Genomic DNA, 23,013 nt, shown 5'->3' on the forward strand with positions numbered 1-23,013 from the left:
ACAAATTACTGCATGGCGGCCTGCAGACATGACAAAGCTCATGCACCTGGAAAGCCCCTGGGCAAACAGGATGTTAGAAAGAGCTCACCAACAGGGAGGATGAAATGAGGAAGTAGGTAAAGACTGTATAGTGTCAGAAGGCACACACCCCAGGAAGGCTTCCCGCCACAGAGACAAAGGGAGGTGGAGACAAAAGCCCACAGCCCACTTTTAAAATAGCCCAATAGGTAATAATGAAATTTGGGTGATGTCTGGGAAGATTGTGCATTCCATATTACTCAGCCAATGAGGAACCGGGGGAGGGACTTGCACACTAGGGATAAATGCTAGTTGTAACCACCCCTGGTGTGTCTGCCTACCAGACACCCAAGCAAGCAAGACCACCATTAAAAGTTTCGCTATTGCTGTACTTTGTGTCTCCTAGTCCATTATTTGAGTTTGGACAGGTTAGCGTGTTTCTCACACAGAGATGGCAAGTAACTTGTGTAAAGCCACCAGGAAGTGGGAGCATGTGGACCAGAACCAAAGTTTCCTGCATTCCCAGCCAGGGTTGCACAGCAATCTGTTTCAGCAACATCCTTTTTTTCTAGTTGTGGTAAAAAAAAAAAATGACATAAAACTTACCATCGTAATCATTAAAAGTTTTGTAATTGATTTTAGAGAGAGAGGAAGGGAGAGAGAGAAACATCTAAGGAGAGAATCATCTATCAGCTGCTTCCTGCATGCTCCCTACTGGGGAAGGAGCCCAAAACCTGGGCATGTGCCCTGACCAGGAATTGAACCGACAACCTTTCAGTGCAAGGGATGACACCCAACCAACTGAGCCACACCAGCCAGGGCAAGGCAGCTATTCTGCCCACAGGGTGCCCTCCGACAGGCAGTGTGCTCTGGAGCTGCCCAGTGGCTGGCACACCACAGTCAATGGTTCCTCCTGCCCAATCCTGCTCCCTCCTTTTCTCCTCTACAAGGTGTGACTTTTTTGAGAAATCTTTTGTATTCCCAACTCCACTTCAGCATCTGCTCCTGGAGACTGGAGGAGTTGAGAGTAGGAGTTGGGTAGTCGAAGAAAGCAGGCAGTGAATGGGTTTGTGCCTGGTCAGTAAGGAAGCCCCATCCCTGGTGCAGGGGGGTACACACAGCCCCACTGTCCAGAGCCTTGTCGCTGACACTTTCCCCGGGGGTTACTTGGGAGAAGGTGCTGGTAGAAGGGCCAGTGGATTGGACTGAATAGGCCTAGGTGGCCCAGGATCAGGCTTCAAACTGATTCAGCTATTTGAAAAGTAGAAGAGGGAGGGATAATGGACCTGGAGGGCTGTTAACTAAGTCACACTGATCTAGAGATGATAATAACAAGTGGAGGGCAATTAACAAACAATTGAAAACCCAAGGGAGGCCCCAAATCTCATTAGCAGCTTCAAAGGGGCCCACATCTCTGGGGGAAGAGCAGAACAACTCAAGTTCAAATCCAGATGCTAGCAGCCGTGGGCAAACTACGGCCCGCGGGCCGGTTCGGCTGGGCTGTTCTATCCGGCTGCGGAGCCTAAAGAGCGGAGGGTTCTCTTGCTCTCCCCTCCACTCCTTTACTTTGAATTTATATTAGTTCACACAAACACTCCATCCATGCTTTTGTTCCGGCCCTCCGGTCCAGTTTAAGAACCCATTGTGGCCCTCGAGTCAAAAAGTTTGCCCACCCCTGCTAGAGCCACAGTGGCTGAACTTTAAAGGCTGCTGAGTGCTCAGCTGAGCTTGACAAGTTATGCCAATGTCAATGTCTGGGCATTCCCCCATCCCCCCAACCCCCTGTGTGGGGACCTGGTGTGCACGCAGTTTGACTCTTAGGATGCCTCTGAACCTTCTGAGCCTGCAGACCGGGGCCCACCCCTTCCCCTAAAGAGCAACCCATGCTCCCCTGGGGAGACAACAGGTGCCTCTCTGGAGCTGTCCCCACACCCTGTCCAGGCCTGTAACCAGAGTTAAGTCACAGTATAGCTGGGCTGATACCGGAGGAGAGGGGCTGTACCCCACAGAGGAGCTGCAAGGTTCAGCCAGCATATACCACCAAAACAGAAAGGCGATACTTGTGGGACTGGACAGGTTTTGGGAAGCCTGGACCCTCTCCCCTGGCCTCCGCCAACACTTTATGCACCGGACTTCACTCTTGGGGCTGCAGCTCAGCCAGGCCAGCGCTCATATACCATCAGGCAGGCCCAAGGACAAGTGCCCAGCCTTGGAGTTCACATCCTCTGGCAACTCCCTAGGCCCCATCCTGCATCCTTTGCATGGGGTTGAGAGAGGACAGACTGCAAGGAGGGAGCCTCTCAACTCTCTGCCTCCTCCAGTGCCCAGCTGCAGCCTCAGGACCACTGGCCTCTGTGGCAGATGTCACTGCTGGTGTCTGTCCCCCACTGAGTGCTGTGAGGCAGGGTGTCTGGTTGGCACTCGCCAGCTATGTGGCCCACACTGGTGTGGCTCTGGCTGGTTTTCTCACCTCTCAGGACTGGAAAGGAGTTAGGCGTGGCCCAGCTGCACTGAGGCTGGCACAGAGCAGGCTCAGTACACACTGGCCACCGTGGCCACTTAGTAAGAGTGTGAAGTATTGGCTCCAAGTTTAATATACAGGTGCATAAAAGTGCTCAGGTCATGAGTATTCAGTTTGATGGATTTTCACAAATGGAATGTGCACACCTGAGTAACCAGCACCCATAGGCAGCCAGAAAACCCCAAACCCCACTCCCAGACCCCTCCCAGCTGTTAGACCCTGGTGACAACCATCCTGACATCTAACAGCCTAACTGCATTGGCCTGCCTGGGACTCTACAAACAGGAATTAGGCCCTTCATTTCAGTGTGTGTTTCTCTCTGCTCTCTGTGCTGCTGAAGTCCACTCATGCACAGTGATCCAGAATCTTCCATCGGGGCACACACCGCCGTGAAACCATCCAAATTGTCATTTGATCTTCAGAACTATCTTCTATCTAAAGGGTAATATGCTAATTAGACCAGGTGACTGGACATCTTCCGGACATCCAACTTCCTTCCGGACAGTTAGGGGAAGACCAGGCTGGCAGGGGGGCAATTGGGGGGCGGCCAGGAAGGCTGGCAGGGGGGCAGTTAGGGGGTGGCCAGGTCCGCCAGCAGGGACGCAGTTGGGGGGTGGCCAGGCCGGCAGGGGGGCAGTTAGGAGGTGATCAGGCAGGCAGGCAGGTGAGCTGTTAGGAGCTAGTGGTCCCAGATTGTGAGAGGGATGTCCGACTGCCAGTTGCGGGATCGGGCCTGAACCAGCAGTCAGACATCCCCCGAGGGGTCCCTGATTGGAGAGGGTGCAGGCTGGGCTGAGAGACCCCTAATGCACAAATTTCATGCACCAGACCTCTAGTACTATCTAATAAGGAGGGAATATGCTAATTGACTGCCATGCCCTCAAAGATGGTGGTGCCTACAGCCACAAGATGGTGGCACACAGTCCCCTCAGCCCCGCCGGGGCGGCAGGCACGCAGCACGGCCGGGCCTGCCCCCAGGCGGGTCTGGTCACTCCGCGCGCCTGCCTACAGAGTCCCCCAGTCCCCTCAGCCCCCCAGCTGCCCAGGGCCGGCCCGAGGCATAGGCAAGCCTCGAATGGTGGCTGCCCAGCTGCCCATGGTAACCAGGGCCGGCAGAGGCTTGCACTGCCAGCAGCAGAGGTGTGATGGGGGTGTCGCCTTCCCCTGATCGCCGGGTCACCTCCTGTCCCTGAGGGCTCCCAGACTGTGAGAGGGGGCAGGCTGGGCTGAGGAACCCCACCTCCAGAGCATGAATTTTCATGCACCAGGCGTCTAGGCCTAATAATAAAAGCCCAGGGTTGTAACTTGTAAGGACTGATCACAACCAAAGGCTGACCAACCAGAAGTCAGTGCTGGGTTGCTGTGGCGACCTTCACAGCCGCTGCCACATGCTGTGGGCTTGACTGGTTGGCTCTCCCCAGCCCATAGGAGACTGGCGAGCTGCAGCTGGTGGAAAGCAGTGAGCCCAGGCCAAGCCGCTCTGCGATCGTGGGGAGAACAAGCCAGGCCAAGCCGCCCCGCGGGGTGAACAGGCCAGGCCCAGCCACCCCACAATCCTGGGGCGAAGAGCCCAGGCCGAGCCACCCCTCGATCATGGGGCAAACACGCCAGACCGAGCCACCCTGCAATCACAGGGCAAACAGGTCAGGCTGAGCCGTCCTGCGATCACAGGGATAACAGGCTAGGCCGAGCTGCCCCGCAATCACAGGGCGAAGAGCCCAGGCTGAGCCTCTCCTCGATCATGGGGGGAACAGGCCAGGCCGAGCCGCCCTGCGATCGATCACAGGGCAAACAGGCCAGGCCGAGCCTAGCCAAGCTGCCCCACAATCCCAGGCGAAGAAGCCACTCTGCTGACCAACCTGCGCTAGGGACCTGATTGGGCGTGTGGCAAGGAGTCCAGGGCCTCTAGCCTGCAGCCACGGGAAGTCTCCCTCTCCCCAGAGTTAGGAACACCAGCCCAGGTCTACCCAGCGGCCTGGTCCTGTCTGCAGGGGTGAGTTCCTGCAGGCTGGGGTTTGATCCCCACGCATTAGCAGTAGGAGACCAGTTATTGCTGTGTGTCCGGATTTTAATTGGACAAATGCCCGGCGTCCGGGGCACCAGCTTAGCAAAATCTTTTAGGAGGAGAATTCTGTCTGGGTTTCCTCAAATTCCCTCAGCCCCTACTCACCCCTCTGTAAAGGCGCAGAACAAGTGAGGCCCCTTAAACAAAAATCAGAGGTCTCCAGCAACGGTGGGCCTCTCTCATCACAGTCATTTGGACTGGATGGCATTTGAGTATTTATCTAGGCACCATGACAGAGAAACACAAGCTCAAGTCATGATCTCTGCCCTTAAATAATTCACAATCTTATTAGAGTGGATGATAAAAATGCAGTAATAACATCAGAATGTAAGGCAACAATACAGAGAGGAACAGAGGCAATTGCTAGGATGATTTTCCAATAATTAGTACAAAGAGTATGTGCTGTGAATTAAAAAAATATGTGTGGAAGTAACTGCTTCATGAGTATGGCATCCCTTCCTATTTTATTTTTATTTTTTTTTTATTTTATTTTTTAATGTATTTTATTGATTTTTTACAGAGAGGAAGGAAGAGGGATAGATAGTCAGAAACATCGATGAGAGAGAAACATCGATCAGCTGCCTCTTGCACACCTCCTACTGGGGATGTGCCTGCAACCAAGTTACATGCCCTTGACCGGAATCGAACCTGGGACCTTTCAGTCCACAGGCTGACGCTCTATCCACTGAGCCAAACCGGTTTTGGCTCATCCCTTCCTATTTTAAAGGAAGCTGAGTTCCATGTGAACTGTGTACTATGTTTTTATATCTGAGGCACAGGACAAGGGAGGCCCTAAGTGTACTATGCTTTGATATTTGAGTCATTCTTTATTATTCAATGTGATTTATTTCTGTATGCCTCAGTTTTGTAATAGTTAAATTACTAGAATAATACATCTTGCTATAAAATATTACTAGAAGGTCAAATGATCAGGTGACATTTATTGTTATTTTCTATAAATGAACACAATCTCTGGTATTCTAAAGTAATAGGTATTATAGAAATATTCAGATAGGGAGACCTACAGGCTTGATTACAAGTAAGGCTTACTATCAGAACCCAAATTTATTGCTTAAAAAAAAAAAGCAGGGAGCCAACTAGATACTGAACCAAATATAAGCCCTTGAAGGGCAAATGTAAATTGGATTAGCTTTGCTATTATAAGAGCAAGAAGAAAAAATTCAGATGCAAGAATGAAAACCACATTGCATCCACTCTAAGTAGCTGTTAAAGAAAAAGAATGATGTACTATGAAAATACTTAATACAGATTGTAAAGACATTTGTTCAAAGAGGATTTCCTACAGTAGGTGATATTTCAGTTAATTTTTTAAATGTGAAGAGGTTAGCTAGATAAGAAAAAGGTGTAGGGGTCCCAAATTGCAGAGGGTGCAGGTGGGGCTGAGGGACCCTCCCTCCGTGCACAAATCTTCTGCACCGGGCCTCTAGTGTGTATATATATATAAAAGCCTAAGAGACCAAACGACCGGCCAGTAGCTATGATGAGCACTGACCACAAGGGGGCAGACGCTCAACTCAACGCAGGACACACACTGACCACCAGGGAAGTGCCACTCAGCTGACTGACACACCAGACACTGGGCTCACAGCTGGTGAGCACCTCCCACCTCTGCAGCAGCGTGGGCGCAGGGGAGCCGGGATGAGCGGGAGCGGGCCTCTAGTTTATTGATAAATAAAAACAACCCCACCCTAGCTGGTTTTGCTTAGTGGGTAGAGCATTGGCCTGTGGACTGAAGGGCCTCTGGTTCGATTCTGGTCAAGAGCACATGCCCAGGTTGCGGGCTCGATCCTCAGTAGGGGGTGTGCAGGAGGCAGCCAATCAATGATTCTCTCTCATCATTGACGTTTCCATCTCTCTCCCTCTCCCTTCCTCTCTGAAATCAACAACAATATATATTAAAAAACAAACAAAACCCAAGTGTGCAGGGCAGTGTGCTCAGGTGTCACTCGGGGCCCACATTCCCCTTGCCCACACCCCACATTCCATTTCCTCACTCTCACTGTGGCCTTAGTGACTATGTCATGCTTTCCCTTCTTCCCTATGGAACCACCAGGAGGCAAGGACCAGGAGGCTAGAACCCAAGCCCAGCAGTGGGGGAGCTTGTGGGGTGGTGGGGGTAGGCTGGGGGCCTCCTGAGCTGCTGGCCTCCAACATCTCTGCTGTGGACTGCCCTGGGCCAGAGGCCAGGTGGGGGCATGGGGAAGCGAGGGGGAGGTGAAGAGGGTAGGAAAGACAAGGGGAGGAGGTGGAGAGAGAAAAGTAGAGAAGGGAGAAAGGGAAGGGGGAGCGAAGGGGGTGCGAGGTGCAGGAAGCTGTGAGCACTGCATTGGAGGAGATGGATTTTAGCAGGATTCTGAGCAGGTCGGATCTGGGGAAAATTCCCCGCCCTCCTTCCTGTCTTTACCCAGGGCCACAGCTTGGACCAGGGCCTGAACCACCTCTCTGGGCCTCCCAGCTCCTTTCCCTGCCTCATGATCTTCTAGTGACACCTTCAAAGCCAGCTCTGACCTCCCCGCCCAGCCCACTGCAACCCCTCAGCTCCCTCCCACTCCTTGGCTCCAGCTCCCAGGGTGATGAACATCTGCTCCTCCCTGTGCAGGTCCTGAAGGAGAGGAGACAGGCCAGGTCCTGTCTCACTGGCTCAGCCCTCCATTCAGACCACTGCCTTGATTTCTGCTTATCTTTGGACCACCTACTATTATTATCTTAAATTCTATGGATTTTTAGAGAGAGAGGAAGGGAGAGGGAGAAACATCAATGTGAGAGTGGAACATGGATAGGCTGGCTGCCTCCTGCACACCACCTACTGGGAGTTGAGCCCACAACTGGGGCATGTGCCCTGACCGGAATCGAACCAGCAAGCTTTGGTGCACAGGACAATGCCCAACCAACTGAGCCACACTGGCCAGGGCTGGACCACCTATTTTTAACATTTCTTTAAATCAATTTACCTGTTCTGTTTTGCTCCTACTAAGCAATACCTGTGAAAACAATGGTCATGTGGTCATTCTTCCTGAAGTTGTATGTTAAGTTACCTGCTGCAGGATATTGGCTGTGTGACTCTAGCTAGACTGGTGATGACACCCAGGGCAGTCATACCTGCTTTTTTCCCCTCCCCTTTTAATCCTCATCCCAGGAGTGATGATTTCCAATTGACTTCCAGAGACAATGGAAGGAAAGAGGAGGGAGGGAGAGAGAGACACCGATGTGAAAGAGACACATTCAACGGTTGCCTACCGCATGCAAATCTGCAATCCAGGCACATGCCCCTGACTGGGAATCCAACCTGCTACCCTCTACTGAGCCACACAGGCCATGGCACACCTGCTTTTATTAGGGATTGCTTCTCCTACATACAGTAGGCACTTAATAAGTGGCTCAAAGTTGCAGTGGAAACCTCGCCAGCTGTCTCTGTGGTCCTCTGCTTGCCAGGTCTCTGATGTGTGGGCCCCTTGGCCGCTTTCAAAACCCTTTACGGGCACTGTATTCTGGGATCCTCCCATCCACCAGTGAGACAGGCAGGTGAGCTATACTCTCCATTTGGTAAATGGAAAAACTGAGGCAGGGAGCCTGACCTGCCCAGGGTTTTTCAGCTTCTCACCTCATCTCTCTACACCCCTTTACTCAGGACTGGGTGGGCACCATGAAGAGCTATTTAAGGTGGTGTTTGATAGGTGTGTCCTGCCAGGGCCAGCCTGACAGGTTGAACTGAGCTGAGGTAGGGAGGTTTGAATTGAGAAAAGAAAGAAAGACAGGAAAGCGGGATCGGGAGGACTACAGGTCATCGAGAGATTGCAGCAAGTTTATTAACTGCGTAATGCTTTTTATACACAAAACACTGAATAGGATGTCTGTCAAGAGGAATGTATTCTTTGTTCTTCTTAATCTCTAAGGGAGAGACAGAGCAGAAGGACAAATTCTCAGTACAGCAAATCTCAGTAAAACTTCTTGGTAAGCTATGAAAGGTTGCTCTCATTCTACTGATAACCGCCATCCAAACAAGCCTGGGAAAACTGTGTGGGTAGGGGACAGCCTTGCTAGTCCCTTCAGGTGCAAGGACCTTGTCAGCTTACACCCGGTCTCCAACAGTGTCCCGCCTGGAACACAGGCCACATCAATTGGCTCCTGGGTCAAGTTTAGGTCCCAGCCCAACTGCTCCCCTTCTGAGACCTTTGGCAAGCGCCCTGCCCTGCACTCTGGGCAGGACACCACAGGGTGCATGGCAGGACCAGTGTGCCATGTCTATTTTAAGCCTCTGCCCTGGCGAGATATTTGCTCTGTGGCTAATGTCCTCAGGAAGCCACCTGGCTGCACCCACACCCAGGAGCCTTGTGAGCTCCCAGAGTCTCCAGGAACTGCACCCCACCCTGGTTCTGGGGCTCTGGATCCAACTCCCTTTTCCAAGATAGAATCAGCTCCTATTAGTGAAGAACGCAGCCTACCCCCAACACACACAGAGGCTTTGGCTCAGACACCAGAGGTGTGAAGCATAGCATCCTTGACCTTGGGCAAATCATGTTCTGGACCTGAAAGTGGGGGGAAGGAGGATGTGAGATGCTCCGGAGAACTGGGGCAGCACCTACTCCAGACAGGCGCACCCCCGGGGAAGGTTGTGCTGTGCTGAGGGAGAGTGCCATGTCATTGATCTCTCTCACTGGGGCTGGGTGAACTCTGTGGCTAGGCTGCCCCCCTTCTTACCAGTGAGTTTCCAGGAGCCAAGAAGCAATTCTGGAACATACAGGTGCATTTTGGCAGATAAATTTTGAAGACGTTTCCCTTTTCTCAGACTCATTACTGTTCTCTTACTAGATATTGCTGGGTGCAGGAGAGACCAGGGTTTACAAAGGGCAAGAGCCTGCCCCCCTCAACCATCCTGGAAAAGGGGAGTCAGTACGCCTACCTTGCTTAGTAGGTAAGTTCTCTGCCGCCGCTTTCCCCTAGTGCTTACAGAAATACATTCACCTCTTAAGCAAGTATCTACTTAAATACTATGTATAAGCGAAATAACTGTTTCACAAAGCAATACTCCAATATTTTCTTAGTCTGTTTTATTTTTATAAAATACTGGTCACTACCCACTACGTTTTTTTCCAGGACCCCAAAGCGGTCCCTGATCTGATGTGCACAGTCAAGGGAGAGGGAGGCAGACAAAAAGTGAGCGCACATGCCCTAACTGGTTTGGCTCAGTGGATAGAGGGTCAGCCTGCAGACTGAAGGGTCCCAGGTTTGACTCCGGTCAAGGTCATGTACCTTGGTTACAGGCACATCCCCAGTAGGGAGTGTGCGGGAGGCAGCTGATCCATGTTTCTCTCTCATCGATGTTTCTAACGCTCTATCCCTCTCCCTTCCTCTCTGTAAAAATCAATAAAATATACTTTTTAAAAAAGTGAGTGCACAGTCACTAATGGAGCTGAGCGCTGGACGGGGAAGGTAAATCCAAACCGACTGAGGACCGCCAGTTCCTCCACTTCACAGCCGGGGATCCGGCCAGGCCTGGGGCAGCCCGGCAAGGCGGCAGGCAGGCCCGGTCAGGTGGGTTTTGAGGCCCTGATGGCGGGTGATATTTATTTTAAGGCACCGGGAACGCCACCCCAGGTTTGGGAGAGGAGCAGGGTTCAATGAGAAGATGCGTTCAGCTCGTTATATTTAGCGACTGACGCGCCGAAAGTGCTATTTACCGCAGCTACCACAGCACCCCATGCCCCGAGAGCGACCACGGTCCCTGCCTTCAGGATAGAGACCTTCTCCCGTCTTCGCCCCCCCTCCCTCCCAGAACAGGGGACCCAGCCTTCGTCCCGCGGGACAGGTACCACCCCTACCCCGGCTTCATCCCCCGCCCCCAGGACAGGGGCCCTTGACGCAGCGCAGAGACTACCCACCTCCACACCGGCTTCAACCTCCTAGGTCAGGGGCCCCGGCGTCACGCCGCCGCGCACCCCAGCCCGCAACCCCGCCCCGCGCACGCGCGTTCCGCAACCCCATTCCCACCCCTCCTCCAGACCCTCCCGCCGCGTCTCGCGCTGCGGCTCCCCATTTGCCCCCCGCGCGGGGCCCGCCAGGAGCCGACCGAGAAGGGCGGGGAGAGGGAGAAAACCAGCTGGGACTAGCGCGGCCTACTGCGCAGGCGAGGCGCGAGAGCCCGCCCCCAGGCAGGCGGCGCGGCCATATTTAAAGGGAGCCAGAGCGCTGAGCCAATGGGCGACGAGCGTGCGGGGCGGGGCGTGGCGAGGCCCCGGATGTGGCTGCTGCGGCCCCTCCTCCCCCGCGCTCCCCTCGGAGACACCGGTCGCGCGCGACTGCTCGCTAGCTTGTCTCCACACGGGCCCCTCGGTCGGTGGTGAGGAGGCACGGAGGCAGAGCGGACGGCGAGGCGACAGCGCGGAGGCGAGCGGGCCAGGCCCGGCCGGGCGGCCGTCGCCATGAGTGGTTCGTCGGGCACCCCGTACTTGGGCAGCAAGATCAGCCTCATCTCCAAGGCGCAGATCCGTTACGAGGGCATCCTCTACACCATAGACACGGACAACTCCACCGTGGCGCTCGCCAAAGGTAGCGGCCCGCGGGCGCCCCAACCGCCCGCCCCCGCCCGCCAACAGCCCGGCCCCACCCCCACCCCCACCCCCGGGGTCCCCGCAGGATCCTGGCCCGCATCACCTCTCTGGGCCTTCACTCCTCTGAACCCTTCCCCCCGCAGGCCGTCTCCCTTGCTGGCCCCCACCCTCGGCCATCTTCTCCCTTTTCCCCGGCCACCCCTCTCGCCCCCGCAGGGCATACTCCCTGCCCACCCCCTCCCCCGCAGGCCCTCACCCTCCTGGCACCCCCCCCTCGCCCCCTTTCATTCCGCCCCCCCGCCCCGCCCCGCCCCGCCCCGCCCCGCCCCGCCCCGCCCCGCCCCGGGCCTCCACTCGGAGCCGGCACAGGCCTCCACTCGGAGCCGGCACAAAGGTCTCCCCCGCCCCGGCGTTATTGTGTGCCGCCGGCCCGCCCAGTCTGTTGGAGTGGGGAGGTGGGGCGGGTCCAGCTTCCGCGGCGCCGCCCCCTTCTTCACGCCGCCCTCCTCTGCAGGTGGGGGTCGGTAGCTGGGCTGTTTCCTCCCCACCTGACTGAGGGGCAGCTGGCGCCGACCGACCCGGTCCGGGTGGGAGTGGGGCGAGGGCCGGAGGCCCCTCCCTCGGCCCCGGCCTCCCCAGAAGGGGAGAAAACCCGGCTCCTGCAAGCCCTTCTGGAAAGTATTAAGCAGCCGTGGCCTTGAGCCTAAACAAATACCGCGTCTTATCAGAACCTCATGTCAGCATAGGAGCCTTGGCAGCTAGGTGCCCCCATTTAAAGTGGTTGCTGACCCTACCCCAGACATTGTCTGTGGGTTTACCCTTTAGTGACAGATCGCTCCCTGTAAGCACTGGGAACCACACTGAGCCTTCTGGGACACTTCGTGGAAGGAAGTTGGTTGGATTGTGGCTCTTTTCTGAGCTTGTTGAGGCAGGAGGTGGCCTCAAACTTTCTTTGTCTACATCCTCTGAGAAAGATGGCGAGTGTCCTTTCTATGCCTCTTCCAGAGAAGTGCCGAGTGCAGCCAGGTCTACAGAATCCCTGTTGGTTTGGACCTGGATGGGCCAGAGATACCACCAGAGGCCTTTAAGTGGGCACAGCTCCCTCTGATGTCAGAGGGAGCCCAGGCCTTAGGGCTCACACTCCTTGTAAAGCCTAGTGCACCAGTCCTGGCGCAGACTGCGCTGCTCAGGAAGATAGTTCAGTGTCAGGAGGTATGCGCTCTATTGTACTGGCTCCCTTGTACTCCCGGCACTTTGCTACATTTACATGACATTCCAGTTGGAGAAACAGACCCAAAGTAGCCCCTGCTCCGCAGCAGGAGTTGTGCTCAGATTAGATAGAGGGCGCCCAGAGATCTAAGGAGACCTGGTTGGGCTCCAGCCCATAGGGGTAGAGAAGTCCCTCCATAGACACAGGAGCTGGTGGGGTGGGTCAAGTTCTGGATCCCCTCTGTAAAGGCTCCGCCCAGGCTGGTGTGGGTAGGAGGGCGGAAACGATACTGTCAATGTATTCACTTCTCTCCCAGAAAAGGGGGGACTGCCCAGGGCTAATGTGTCCGCAGGTTCCTATCAAAAAGCAGCTGTTGGGCTTTGAATCTGTCAAGTGAGATGTGAGGGGGTTCTGCAAAGCAGACCTTGTTCTACTGTGAGCACATTGAGCTTCCTGTGGCTGCCAGGCCCGAGAGTTGTTCTTGTGATTTTTGTGACCTAGAACTTTTTGGAGCTTTGCCAACTGGGGTCTTACCTGTTGAAAATTGGAGTGGGGAGTGGTTGAAGTGTGGAAACCGGTGCCAGGCTATGGGTGGCACCCAAGGAAGGGGCTGTAGCCTTAAAGAGTTGGTTGAATGTACTTGGCTAGGACAACTAACGTGTTTTCTCCTCTGCTCCTAAGTGAGGTCCTTTGGTACTGAAGACCGTCCCACAGATAGGCCTGCCCCTCCCAGAGAGGAAATTTATGAGTACATCATTTTCCGGGGAAGCGATATCAAAGACATCACAGTGTGTGAACCTCCGAAAGCTCAGCACTCTCTCCCTCAGGACCCTGCCATCGTCCAAGTGAGTGCGGGCTCTGTGCCTGTGGGACACAATCTCTGAGGGGCGCTGGAGGCCAAGTGGAACTTGGTGTCGACTGTTTGGCCAGAGCGCTCAACTCTAGGAATGGCCTTTTAATGAAAAGTTGTTTAGTTTTTGTCCAGGCTGTTGGTGTTGCTGTGGAAAGCCTTAACTCCTGCAGCATCAGTATTATGTGTGGAGTGAGATAATGCTGTGTGTGTGTCAGTGTGTCGGGGGCGGGGGAGTGGGGGCGGGGGAGTGGGCCCAAGGAATCGGTGGTCAGTCTAAATCCCCAGCGGTATGGTGTGCATGGCATAAGATGCTAGCAGGAACAGCAGGACTTGTTCTGTTAACTCTGCCCAGATGTTAAATTGCAGTGCTGTGTTATGGTGTGTTTTGCCCAGGATTACTAGGGAGCCCAGGTTAATGTTTTCTCCTGACTTGTAAATTAAGTACTCACCAGCTCCTTTGGAGCACAAACTGCAGGGAGAAACCCCTAAGTGGGCCTGAGAGAATGGGGACTCTTGGCCTCCTTCCCATAGGGGGCAGGGCCAAGCCAAGGATGGTGTGTCCTCTCTCTTGCAGAGCCTAGGCTACCTGATGCAGGCAGTGGGGAGCCATTAGAGGGCTTAATTGAGTTAGGAGAAATTTGAGTGAGAATTACCTGGGCAGGTGGGGCTGGGGATAAAATGTGGAAAAGGCAGCTGTAAGCTCCCTTAGACCAGTGGTCGGCAAATTGCAGCTCGCGAGCCGCGGTTTGCTGCTCTGTTGACTAATGAGTTTGCTGATCACTGACCTAGACTCTCGATTCCAATAATTACAGGCTGTTGTTGTTCCTTGTGATTAAGCCCCTATCCCAGTGGTCGGCAAACTCATTAGTCAACAGAGTGGCAAACCGCGGCTCGCGAGCCACAGTTTGCCGACCACTGCTAGACCATCCTGGGAGCTTACCCCCCTTAGGGTCATCCAAGCTTCCAGGAAGCAGGCTGGCAGACTGGGGTGTCTGTCCCTGTCTGAACAGGCCGGGTGACGGGGGCCTGGCGCTGCTCTCACCTGTGTGTCCCCTTGCTCAGTCTTCCCTGGGCTCGGGCTCCTCCTTCCAGCCCCACGTGCCTTACAGCCCCTTCAGAGGGATGCCGCCCTACAGCCAGCTGGCCGCCAGCTCCCTGCTTAGTCAGCAGTATGCAGCTTCCTTGGGTCTAGGTGAGTAACCTTTCTTTCTGCTAACCTGCCGTGCTGTGGCCTCCAGGAAGTGGGCTTCAGCTCCTGATGGGGACACTGTTTCCTTCGAGTGCTAGGACGTTCAGTGACTACTCACTGAGAGTAGGAGAGGCAGCAGTCTGGGTCCTGGAACAGGTGAACCAAATCCATGTTCATTTGGTGTCAGCCCAGGTCTGGGGGAGGCCGTGGTACATTGCTTCAAAGACCTGATAACTTCCAGGTATAGTCACAGTGCTTCTGACTCCTTGCACATTTGTAAGCCTGCAAATGTAAAACTTAAATACAGCACTGCCGGGTTACTACTTCTTCATTCTCCTGTCGATGCCTCGCTCAGAAATTGTTTCCCCCAGTTGAATAACCCTGGAATAAGATTATCCTAACACGTAGTGAGGATCTGCCTGGGCCTGGCCGAAGCTCTTCTGAGCAGTCAGGCCATGGGATTGGCAGCCTCACCCACCTCGCTCCTGCTCTACCAATAGGGTGTGATCAGGCCCTCAACAGTTGTGTGGGTCCCTTGCTTCTGAGTCCTGTTGTCTTGGCTGATGTGCCTAGTGTGGCAGTGCCCTCTCGGCCCAGCTGCTTGTGTTTCTAGAACAGGTTTGTGTGAGCAAAGTGTCCTAGGAGAGATGCTTGGCTCTTTCCAAGCCTGCTAAATGCAAGACAAGTGTCTCATTACTTATCTGTGCCCTTTCTTTTTGCTCTTCTCTCCTTTCTCTTCTTTTAGAGAAGCTGGTAAGCCCTCCAGCCTCAGCTGCAGCCTCCAGCCCTAGCTCCTCTCCATCTCCACAGCCCGTGTCAGAGCCTGACATGTCCTCAGAGCCACACCAGCTCACTTCCAAGGGTAACGGCAGTTTGGGAGAACTGCACGCTGTCTTTCCATCCTGAGAGCAGGGGGGTAAACCATAGATAGCCCAGAGGGACAGTGGCTTTGACAGGATTGGCTGAGCCTGTGGATCAGTTAAACTGCGTTTCTGGTTCAGCACATGGTCCTGACTTAGGAACTCTGGTTATAAAGAAGGGCTAGAAAGAACCAGGGAGCCCTTCGCTTGCTGTGCTGTCACTGCCACGTGTGGGCACTGCCCTCTGCTCAGAGGGCTGTTCCCCTGGCTTTTGGCCGGTCCTCCCTGGTCTGGATTGCTGGGGAAGACTGCAGGGGAGCCTGCTGAGCAGCTGCATGCAGCTCTGGGACCTGGGAAACATTCTTCACTCATCAAAATTGGGCCTCACATGGCTGAGTATGATGAAACCACTTTAAAGTTGGGTGACCAACCCGAGCTCTTGACAGGTGAACAGTGTGGGCTGATGACCGGCCTGTTAATGCTGGTGGTGGGGGTTTCTGGCCTTGCCTGGCATTGGTTCTTTGCGTTTTGCTGGGGGTCTGGAGTTGACATGCATGATTGGAGGCAGAGCTCTGCCCACACCCTGTGGAGACTCACTCGGTCCAGGATAGTGCCTGTCAGCCTGTGTTTTGCATGTGCCCTGCACGGGCGCCAATGCACTTGTGGTACCAAGGAGTGATGCTTTCTCCCTCCTTAAATGTTACGCAGACACTCTGTTCTTAGGACCCTGAAAACTGCGCCTAGGCAAGATGGTTTAACTGCTCCACCGGTGTCAGAGAAAGCAAAGAGGCCCAAGGTTCTTGCCTGTGCATTAGAGTGTGAGGACTCAGTTGGGCTGTGCGGCTCAGGGAAGGCTGTGCTGGGGAGGTGACAAGCCAGAGGAAGTGCTCTGGGGCAGTGCCCATTGTAGGGACACTGAAGTTGCCTGTGACAAGGCTGTTCCAGTCAGCCCTAGGAGTACTTTGATCGGGTGACAAGGAATTTGTCACAGTAATTTCTCTGGTTTTTGTCCCATTGGAAAAAAAAAATTGTGATCTTCACTTGTCCTGGGCCACCCCTCTCGGACTAAGGACCCCGAGGTTAGGGCTGGTCTTTTCTGTCTCAGACCTTGGTACACTTCCACCCACAGACCCAGGACCGGGGTGAGAGGGGAGTAGACTGCTGATGAGTAAGGCACATCCCTCTGTCATCTTTCTTTAGAGGACCCTCTTGTGAGGCTCGGTTTCTGAGCATCTGTGTCCTGTGCTCAGGGCTGGGAGTATAGCTCCATTGCCCAGGGCAGCCTGGAAGCCTTCGTTCTTCAGGACAAGCCTGGACCCTCGAGAGCACCACAGGCCGCACTCCTCTGTAGTCAGCGCTGCTCGTCTTTTCTGCTTTGTTACGCCTTACGCAAAAACAACAGTATTCTAAGACCTTAACTCCAATGGCTGGCCACTGCGTTTTCTGGACAATCCCAGACTGGGATGGTTCTTGCTCAGTGTGGGCCAGTGTGGAACAAATCCTCATACAGCATCTCGGGACCACAAAGCCCCCTTGGGGTCAGAGCTTGTGTGGTTTTTTGAAAGCCATTTCTAAACCACCTGGGAGGTGCTCCTTGTGGCCAGGTGTTTTCCCTCTGTGGGGTTTCCTCACAGAGCCTGGGGCTCAGCTTCTAGGCTGAGCTGGCCTTGCTGCTGGGGCTAGCTGCAGAGGTGCGGCCTGCTGAGGGGGCTTGGACTGGGTTGGGTAGACCCCTTTTAGGTGGTTGCCTCTCCCCCTGCTTGAACAGAAGTGTCTGCGGGGACCGAGGAACTTTCTCCTTTTCTCTGTTGTCAACCTGCCTTCTCTCCCCAACTCAGGAGCTGGGTTTCCATCCATCCCTGTTGGCAAGAGCCCCATGGTGGAGCAGGCTGTCCAGACTGGTTCTCTTGATAACCTGAACGCCAAAAAGCTGTTACCTGGCGGCAAGGGCACCGTGGGGGTGCAGCTCAACGGGCGCCCGGCCCCGCCAAGCGGCAAGAGTGCCAGCGGTACTGAAACACTCGCTCCCTGGGGTGTGCTCCCTCTTCTCACCGTGCACACTGCTGCCTGGGGGCTTTGTAAAAGGAATTGCACCCCTCCTAAACACCACATGCATTTGCAGGGCAGGCCCCTGCCGCATGTCCCCTGGGGTGGTGCCACCTGCTTCCATCCCAGCTTCTGCTCTGGCAGGCGTTTGCCTTACTATCCCCTTTTGCGCCTTAGATGTAGTTCAGCCAGCCGCTGTGCAAACGCCAGGGCAGGTGAACGACGAGAACAGGAGGCCCCAGAGGAGGAGATCAGGTAACAGCTGCTGTCACGTTTTGGCATGCTCTCTGCCCCCACCCCTAACCCCCTCCCCCCGCCACCCACCTGCTTCTCTTGGCACGGTTTCAGGGGTGCCAGGGCTCGGTGGTGGCTTCAGTGTGCTCTCTTCTTTTTCCTCTCTTTGTCATCTGTCTCACACTCAGTAATTGGTGGCTCATCAGCCATGACTGTCGTTTCTCCTCACAGGGAACAGACGAACAAGGAATCGCTCTAGAGGGCAGAGCCGTCCAACCAACGTCAAGGAGAACACAATCAAGTTTGAGGGGGACTTTGACTTTGAGAGTGCAAACGCCCAGTTCAACCGCGAGGAGCTGGACAAGGAGTTCAAGAAGAAACTGAACTTCAAAGGTCTGAGTCCTCATGTGGAAATTGCCCTCGTTCTCCATGGAGTATCCACAAAGTGGGTCAGACAGCTGGAGCCGTGAGATGGCGGGGGGGTGATGGGGGCCAGTGTGGGAGCTGTGCCCTGTAGGGTGGATGGCATGGGCTGGAGGGAGAAGCCACTTAGCACAGAGCACTCATTTGGCTCCTGAGTAACAGTGGGCCTGCCAAGACAGAGGTGCTTTTTTCTGCCTCCAGCAACTCAGTGGGCTCCACTTCTCTGTGCAGATGACAAAGCTGAGAAGGGGGAAGAGAAGGACCCGGCAGTGGTGACCCAGAGTGACGAGGCTCCTGCTGAGGAGGACCACCTGGGGCCCAACTGCTACTATGACAAGTCCAAATCCTTCTTTGACAACATTTCCTCTGAACTCAAGACCAGGTCGGAGGGCGGGGTGAGAGGGGTGGGGGTCCGGGTGAGCTGGTGGGAAAACACACTCTGCCTCAGTTTCCAGGACTGGGACGCACTCTCTTGGTGACCACTCAGCTCTCAGGTTTGGGCCCTACTCAGGTGTCTGCCACAGTGGACGCATCCGTCCCCGTGGTGGTAGCATGAGAGACCCTGGCAGTCACAGGCACTGAGGGGTCTGCCCGAACCCCACTCTCACTTCCCTCCTGGCTTCTCTGCCCTGCCCATTGAGGCTGTGCTGGCCCCACTCCCCAGCTGAGTGACTATGGACTTACTTCCTGATTCCCAGCTGACGCTGGAGGCCTGAGGCCCTTGCTACCTGAGTCAACTTGCCTGAGTGTTAGGAGTGTTCTGTTCCAGGTGCTCTTGCACCTGACGCTTGAGGTGGGACCCCTCGTGTGATTTCTTTTTTTTTTTTTACAGAGAGGAAGGGAGAGGGATAGAGAGTTAGAAACATCGATGAGAGAGAAACATGGATCAGCTGCCTCCTGCACACTCCCTACTGGGTATGTGCCCGCAACCAAGGTACATGCCCTTGACCAGAATCGAACCTGGGACCCTTGAGTCCGCAGGCCGACGCTCTATCCACTGAGCCAAACTGGTCAGGGCTCGTGTGATTTGTTTTCAACACCTGATGGCTGGTTACTCAGGTGTTGCCCCGTGAACAAGCTAGAGCTAGACCATGAGAGAAATCTGCTGAGCAGGCATGCTGCAGAAACTCCTATCCGTCCCCTGGCAAGCAGAGTGTCAGGCACACTGCTGAGCATGGAGGGTGCAGCAGAAAGCAAGCTGGGACTCCTCACTCCCCTGCGCAGGGAAAGTGGATGAGGAGGGACAAGATACACATAAGATTGAAATGCATTGAGGAGAACCAGGCGGTGATTCTAAATGGGCTGAGGAGTGCTGTGGGCCAAGAGAGCAGGTTTTCAAGCCTGTTCCGGTGGGCAGGGCAGGCAGCTGTCAGAGGTTGGGAGCCTAGGATTGAAGCCACCTGACCTTTTACCACGTGGGTCTTTGGTGAGAGTGGCTGCAGGTGGCCGCTTCCCAATAGTTCAGGTGTCTCAACTGGGGCTGGTGGATGGAGAGAGGCTTGGCTTCTGAACTGCTTTGAAGGTGGAGCTAGTGGTTTGCTGGCAGGATGTGAGGAGAGCTGGTTGGCCTCAGTGGCAGCTGGGACACAGCTGCTGTTTCTTTAAATGAGAATTGTTAACAGTTGCGGGTCTTTACTAGAGATGCTTGGGGAACACAACGGGTTCTGGAGCCGTGCTGTGCTGGTTCCCAGCACCCGTAAAGTTAAGCACATTCCCGGGGACCTTGCCTATTTAGCCCAGCCCCTCATCTGGTAGAAGCCTGTTTGGAGGGCCCATGGTCTGCTTCAGGTCTTGGAGACTGTGCAGGCCTGAGACCAGCAGCAGGGAGGCTTCCATTAGAGTGCAGTAGTGCCATGGGCTTGTCTGGGGGACAGAGGCGTGAGCTCTGTGCCCAGCAGCCTAGTTCCATGAGGAACGGGCCTGGAGCACCTGCATTGTTGGGTGTCGAACTGCAGGGGACTAGCTGGGTCACCCCTCCAATGGCTCCAGGAACACAGTGACTGTCTGTCCTTCCTCCCAGGCTCAGAAAGCTGGGATGGCTGCTCCTGCAGTCAGTTTTCACAGCCCTTGTCTGGTTCAGTTCTAGGCGGACCACGTGGGCTGAGGAGAGGAAGCTCAACACGGAGACCTTCGGGGTGTCGGGAAGGTTTCTTCGTGGCCGTGGATTCCGAGGTGGACTGCGAGGGGGCAGGGGCAGTGGCACCACCCGGCGTAACCCAACTTCCCATAGAGCCGGGACTGGCAGGGTGTGAAGAGCAGCCAGAGGTGGGTGGGGGACCTGCGGGTCTTCTAAGGGGAGGGCATGGGGACACAGTACCCTGCAGGGAGCCTCTTCAGGAAGAGTGCAGAGCCGAGGGCTGCCCTCCAAATCTCCAGCGGGCTCTTGGGGACCCCGGGCCCAGTGTTGTCCAAGTGGGTTCCTGTGCAGGAAGGCTGGGTGCTTGTTCCTTGGGGGAGGGGGTCAGCCAGGAGAGCTTGTGACAAGCCAGGGTCTCGGTGCAGCCTGGCCCTGCCTTTTTCACGAGGTCCCGGGTGATATGTGTGCTCCTTAGGTATCTGGGTGATAAGTGGGTTATGTGGATGGGACCTGGAGCTGCCTGCTGCCTCGTGCGTACAGAAAGAATTTTCCTGGTGGGCTGTGATGGAGGAGTCTGGGAAGCCCTGGCCTGACATGGGGGGACGCCTGCTGAGCGCACTCACATGGTGTCATGTTCCCCCTGCAGGCTCCTGCAGAGGCAGCGGCAGAAACGAAGCTGAGTGAGGACGCTGCACTTACTGGACAGACAGATGTTGGGTCACCGTTTATTACTTTTGTTTTGACGTCATGGAACTTGGACATGGTCTGAGTTAGAACTGCTCATGTTCGGGGAGTGTTTAGGGTGACCTCTCTGAGGTCTCTGGGTCTTTCCTCTTCAGTTATGCACGGTTTTGGTGTTTTGCAAAAAGTTTTCTAGAGCGAAAGCTTGATCCTCACTTTGAAAAAAAAAAAATTTTTTTTTTTTTTTTTACAACTTTGACTTTTAAAGTGGACCGTGTGGCAGCCAGGCACAGCTGTCACCCAGCTGGCCCTCATGCTGCTGGCCTGGTACACCCACTGCCACTGGTGGGCCTCAGGAGCAAGGCAGGGCCAGCTCAGGGGGTGTGGGGTCAGGTGGGCCCCAGTAGGGGAAGTGGAGGTCCTGCAGATCATGTGTGAGCAGACAGACCACCTGATGTCCAGGGTAGTGGTGTCGAGGTTGGGACTGGTAGGCTGACACCCTTGGAGGCACAGAAGGGGCCTGAACATGAGCTGGGAACTGTTGCTCAGAGCCTGGCTTCCATAGGAATCAGGGTTGGGGTGGCATACCCATCCTTTCTGTCCTGCCAGCCCCTGCCAGTCAGTGTTGGACTCAAGCCACTGTTCGAGTCTCATCCACTTGGAAATGAGCCAGTCTTTTTTGCAAGCTCCGCTGATAGAGCTCCAAGTTGTAAATAGTTGTTTGTTTTGTAGGTGGGTGGAGGGAGGTGGGATGTAAACTGTTGCATGAGTAAATGGGACACCTTAGTACAAGCATGCTCCCCGCTGAAGACAGGGCATCTTGGTGAACATAAGCACCTTGGTAACTAAATTCCCTAGACAGCTATAAAGATTTTGGTTCTGTATTAAGTTACTGTAAAAGCTTGGGTTTATTTTTGTAGGACTTAATGGCTAAGAATTAGAATGTAGCAGTGGGGCTGCTCTGTTGGAGTAATGTATATTGTAATTAAAATAAACACGCAAACTTTAAAATTTTCTTCTCTGCTTTGAAAGTAAGTGGTCCCGTTGACTCTGCCTGAATCCCATCACACCTAACAGGCTGGCCCCAGGCAGGCCTGAGGTGGTCGCTCTTAGGGTACCTCTGATGCTCATCTCAGCTGGACTGGGCAAAGTGTCAGGCCCGTTCACCATGGGCCACCCTTTTGGGATGAGTGGCTCTGCTTTCCTGACACAGTAGTTTCTAAAACTCAGTTCATAAATGAACCTGATTCAGAAATGGTTCCTTGGCCCATCCCTTACCACAGCTTCTAAGCCGCCAAGCATCCCTGTTCTCAATGCTTTCAAACCTGTTCCAGGGCTGGGCCCTGGACTACAGAGCAGCAGACAGGCCTTGTTTCAGACTTTGAAGCATCCCTCCACTCTGATGGGTTTTAGGTGACTTTAGAAGCAATACACTGGTCAGCCGTGTCTCCTCCCTCCATACCTGCCTGTGGTCCAGTCAGGCCGAGTTGGACTGAGCAGCAGGCCTCTGAGGTCTGGGCCTGGCTGTCAATCACAATTTGACTTTTGGCAAATTTCCATTTTAGGGGGGCAACTAACATCCTTGACCAATGAAAACAATCCTCCCAGGTGCACATGATCTAGCTAAATTCAGACAGCCAGGGCATGAATTTGAAATTAGTTGGGAACAGTTGGACTAAAGTATTTTCTGTGCTGAGATTCTACATATTATCAATTCAGTTACCCATGTGTGACCAACCTTGCTGCTCAAATGAACTGAAAACCATTGACAATTGCGTGTTAGGCTGAACTAAAGTATCTGGGCCTCTTGATTCCTTTTTAGAAGGTAGATTACATGTGCCCACAAGGGGAATGTGGAGTAAGAAAGCTACTGATGGAGGCAGAAAGGGGAACCCTAGAATCCTAGCAGAGTTTTAAGGGGCAACCAGCCCAGGGACCCAAAGGCCACCTGTCACCAAGACCAGCGGCTTCCTGCAGAGTGGCAGGCCAATGGGCTTGTTAGGGTTTTCTGTAGGGACATTAAGACTATGACTTACACTGCTGCTGGCCTGGAGGCTAGGAGGACAGGTTTTCTGGCTAAAAAGTGAGCGAGGCACTGGCTGGGTGGCTCAGTCGGTTGGAGCTTCATCTCGTACACTCAAGGGCTATGGGTTTGATTCCTGGTCAGGGTGCATGCAGGAGACAACCGACCCATGTTTCTGAACACTACCCCTCTTCCTCTCTCTCAAAATCAGTAAATGTCCTCAGTGAGGATAAAAAGATTAGAA

The 23,013-nt window shown here is 54.4% G+C and overlaps 1 protein-coding gene across 1 annotated transcript; it reads left to right on the top strand.

The window, feature by feature from the left end:
- The first annotated feature begins 10,300 nt into the window (after nt 1-10,300).
- Nucleotides 10,301-21,761, top strand: LSM14B (LSM family member 14B). Its single transcript, XM_080686128.1, has 10 exons — nt 10,301-11,171; nt 13,065-13,228; nt 14,299-14,428; nt 15,171-15,287; nt 17,124-17,294; nt 17,509-17,586; nt 17,797-17,958; nt 18,220-18,370; nt 20,069-20,253; nt 20,712-21,761. The coding sequence occupies exons 1-9, from the start codon at nt 11,045-11,047 to the stop codon at nt 20,238-20,240; spliced, it is 1,272 nt and encodes a 423-aa protein (XP_080542254.1). The 5' UTR covers nt 10,301-11,044; the 3' UTR covers nt 20,241-20,253; nt 20,712-21,761.
- Nucleotides 21,762-23,013: the final 1,252 nt, after the last annotated feature.

Source organism: Plecotus auritus, assembly GCF_963455305.1.
Source record: "Plecotus auritus genome assembly, chromosome: 8".
NCBI classification, from domain to species: Eukaryota; Metazoa; Chordata; class Mammalia; order Chiroptera; family Vespertilionidae; genus Plecotus; species Plecotus auritus.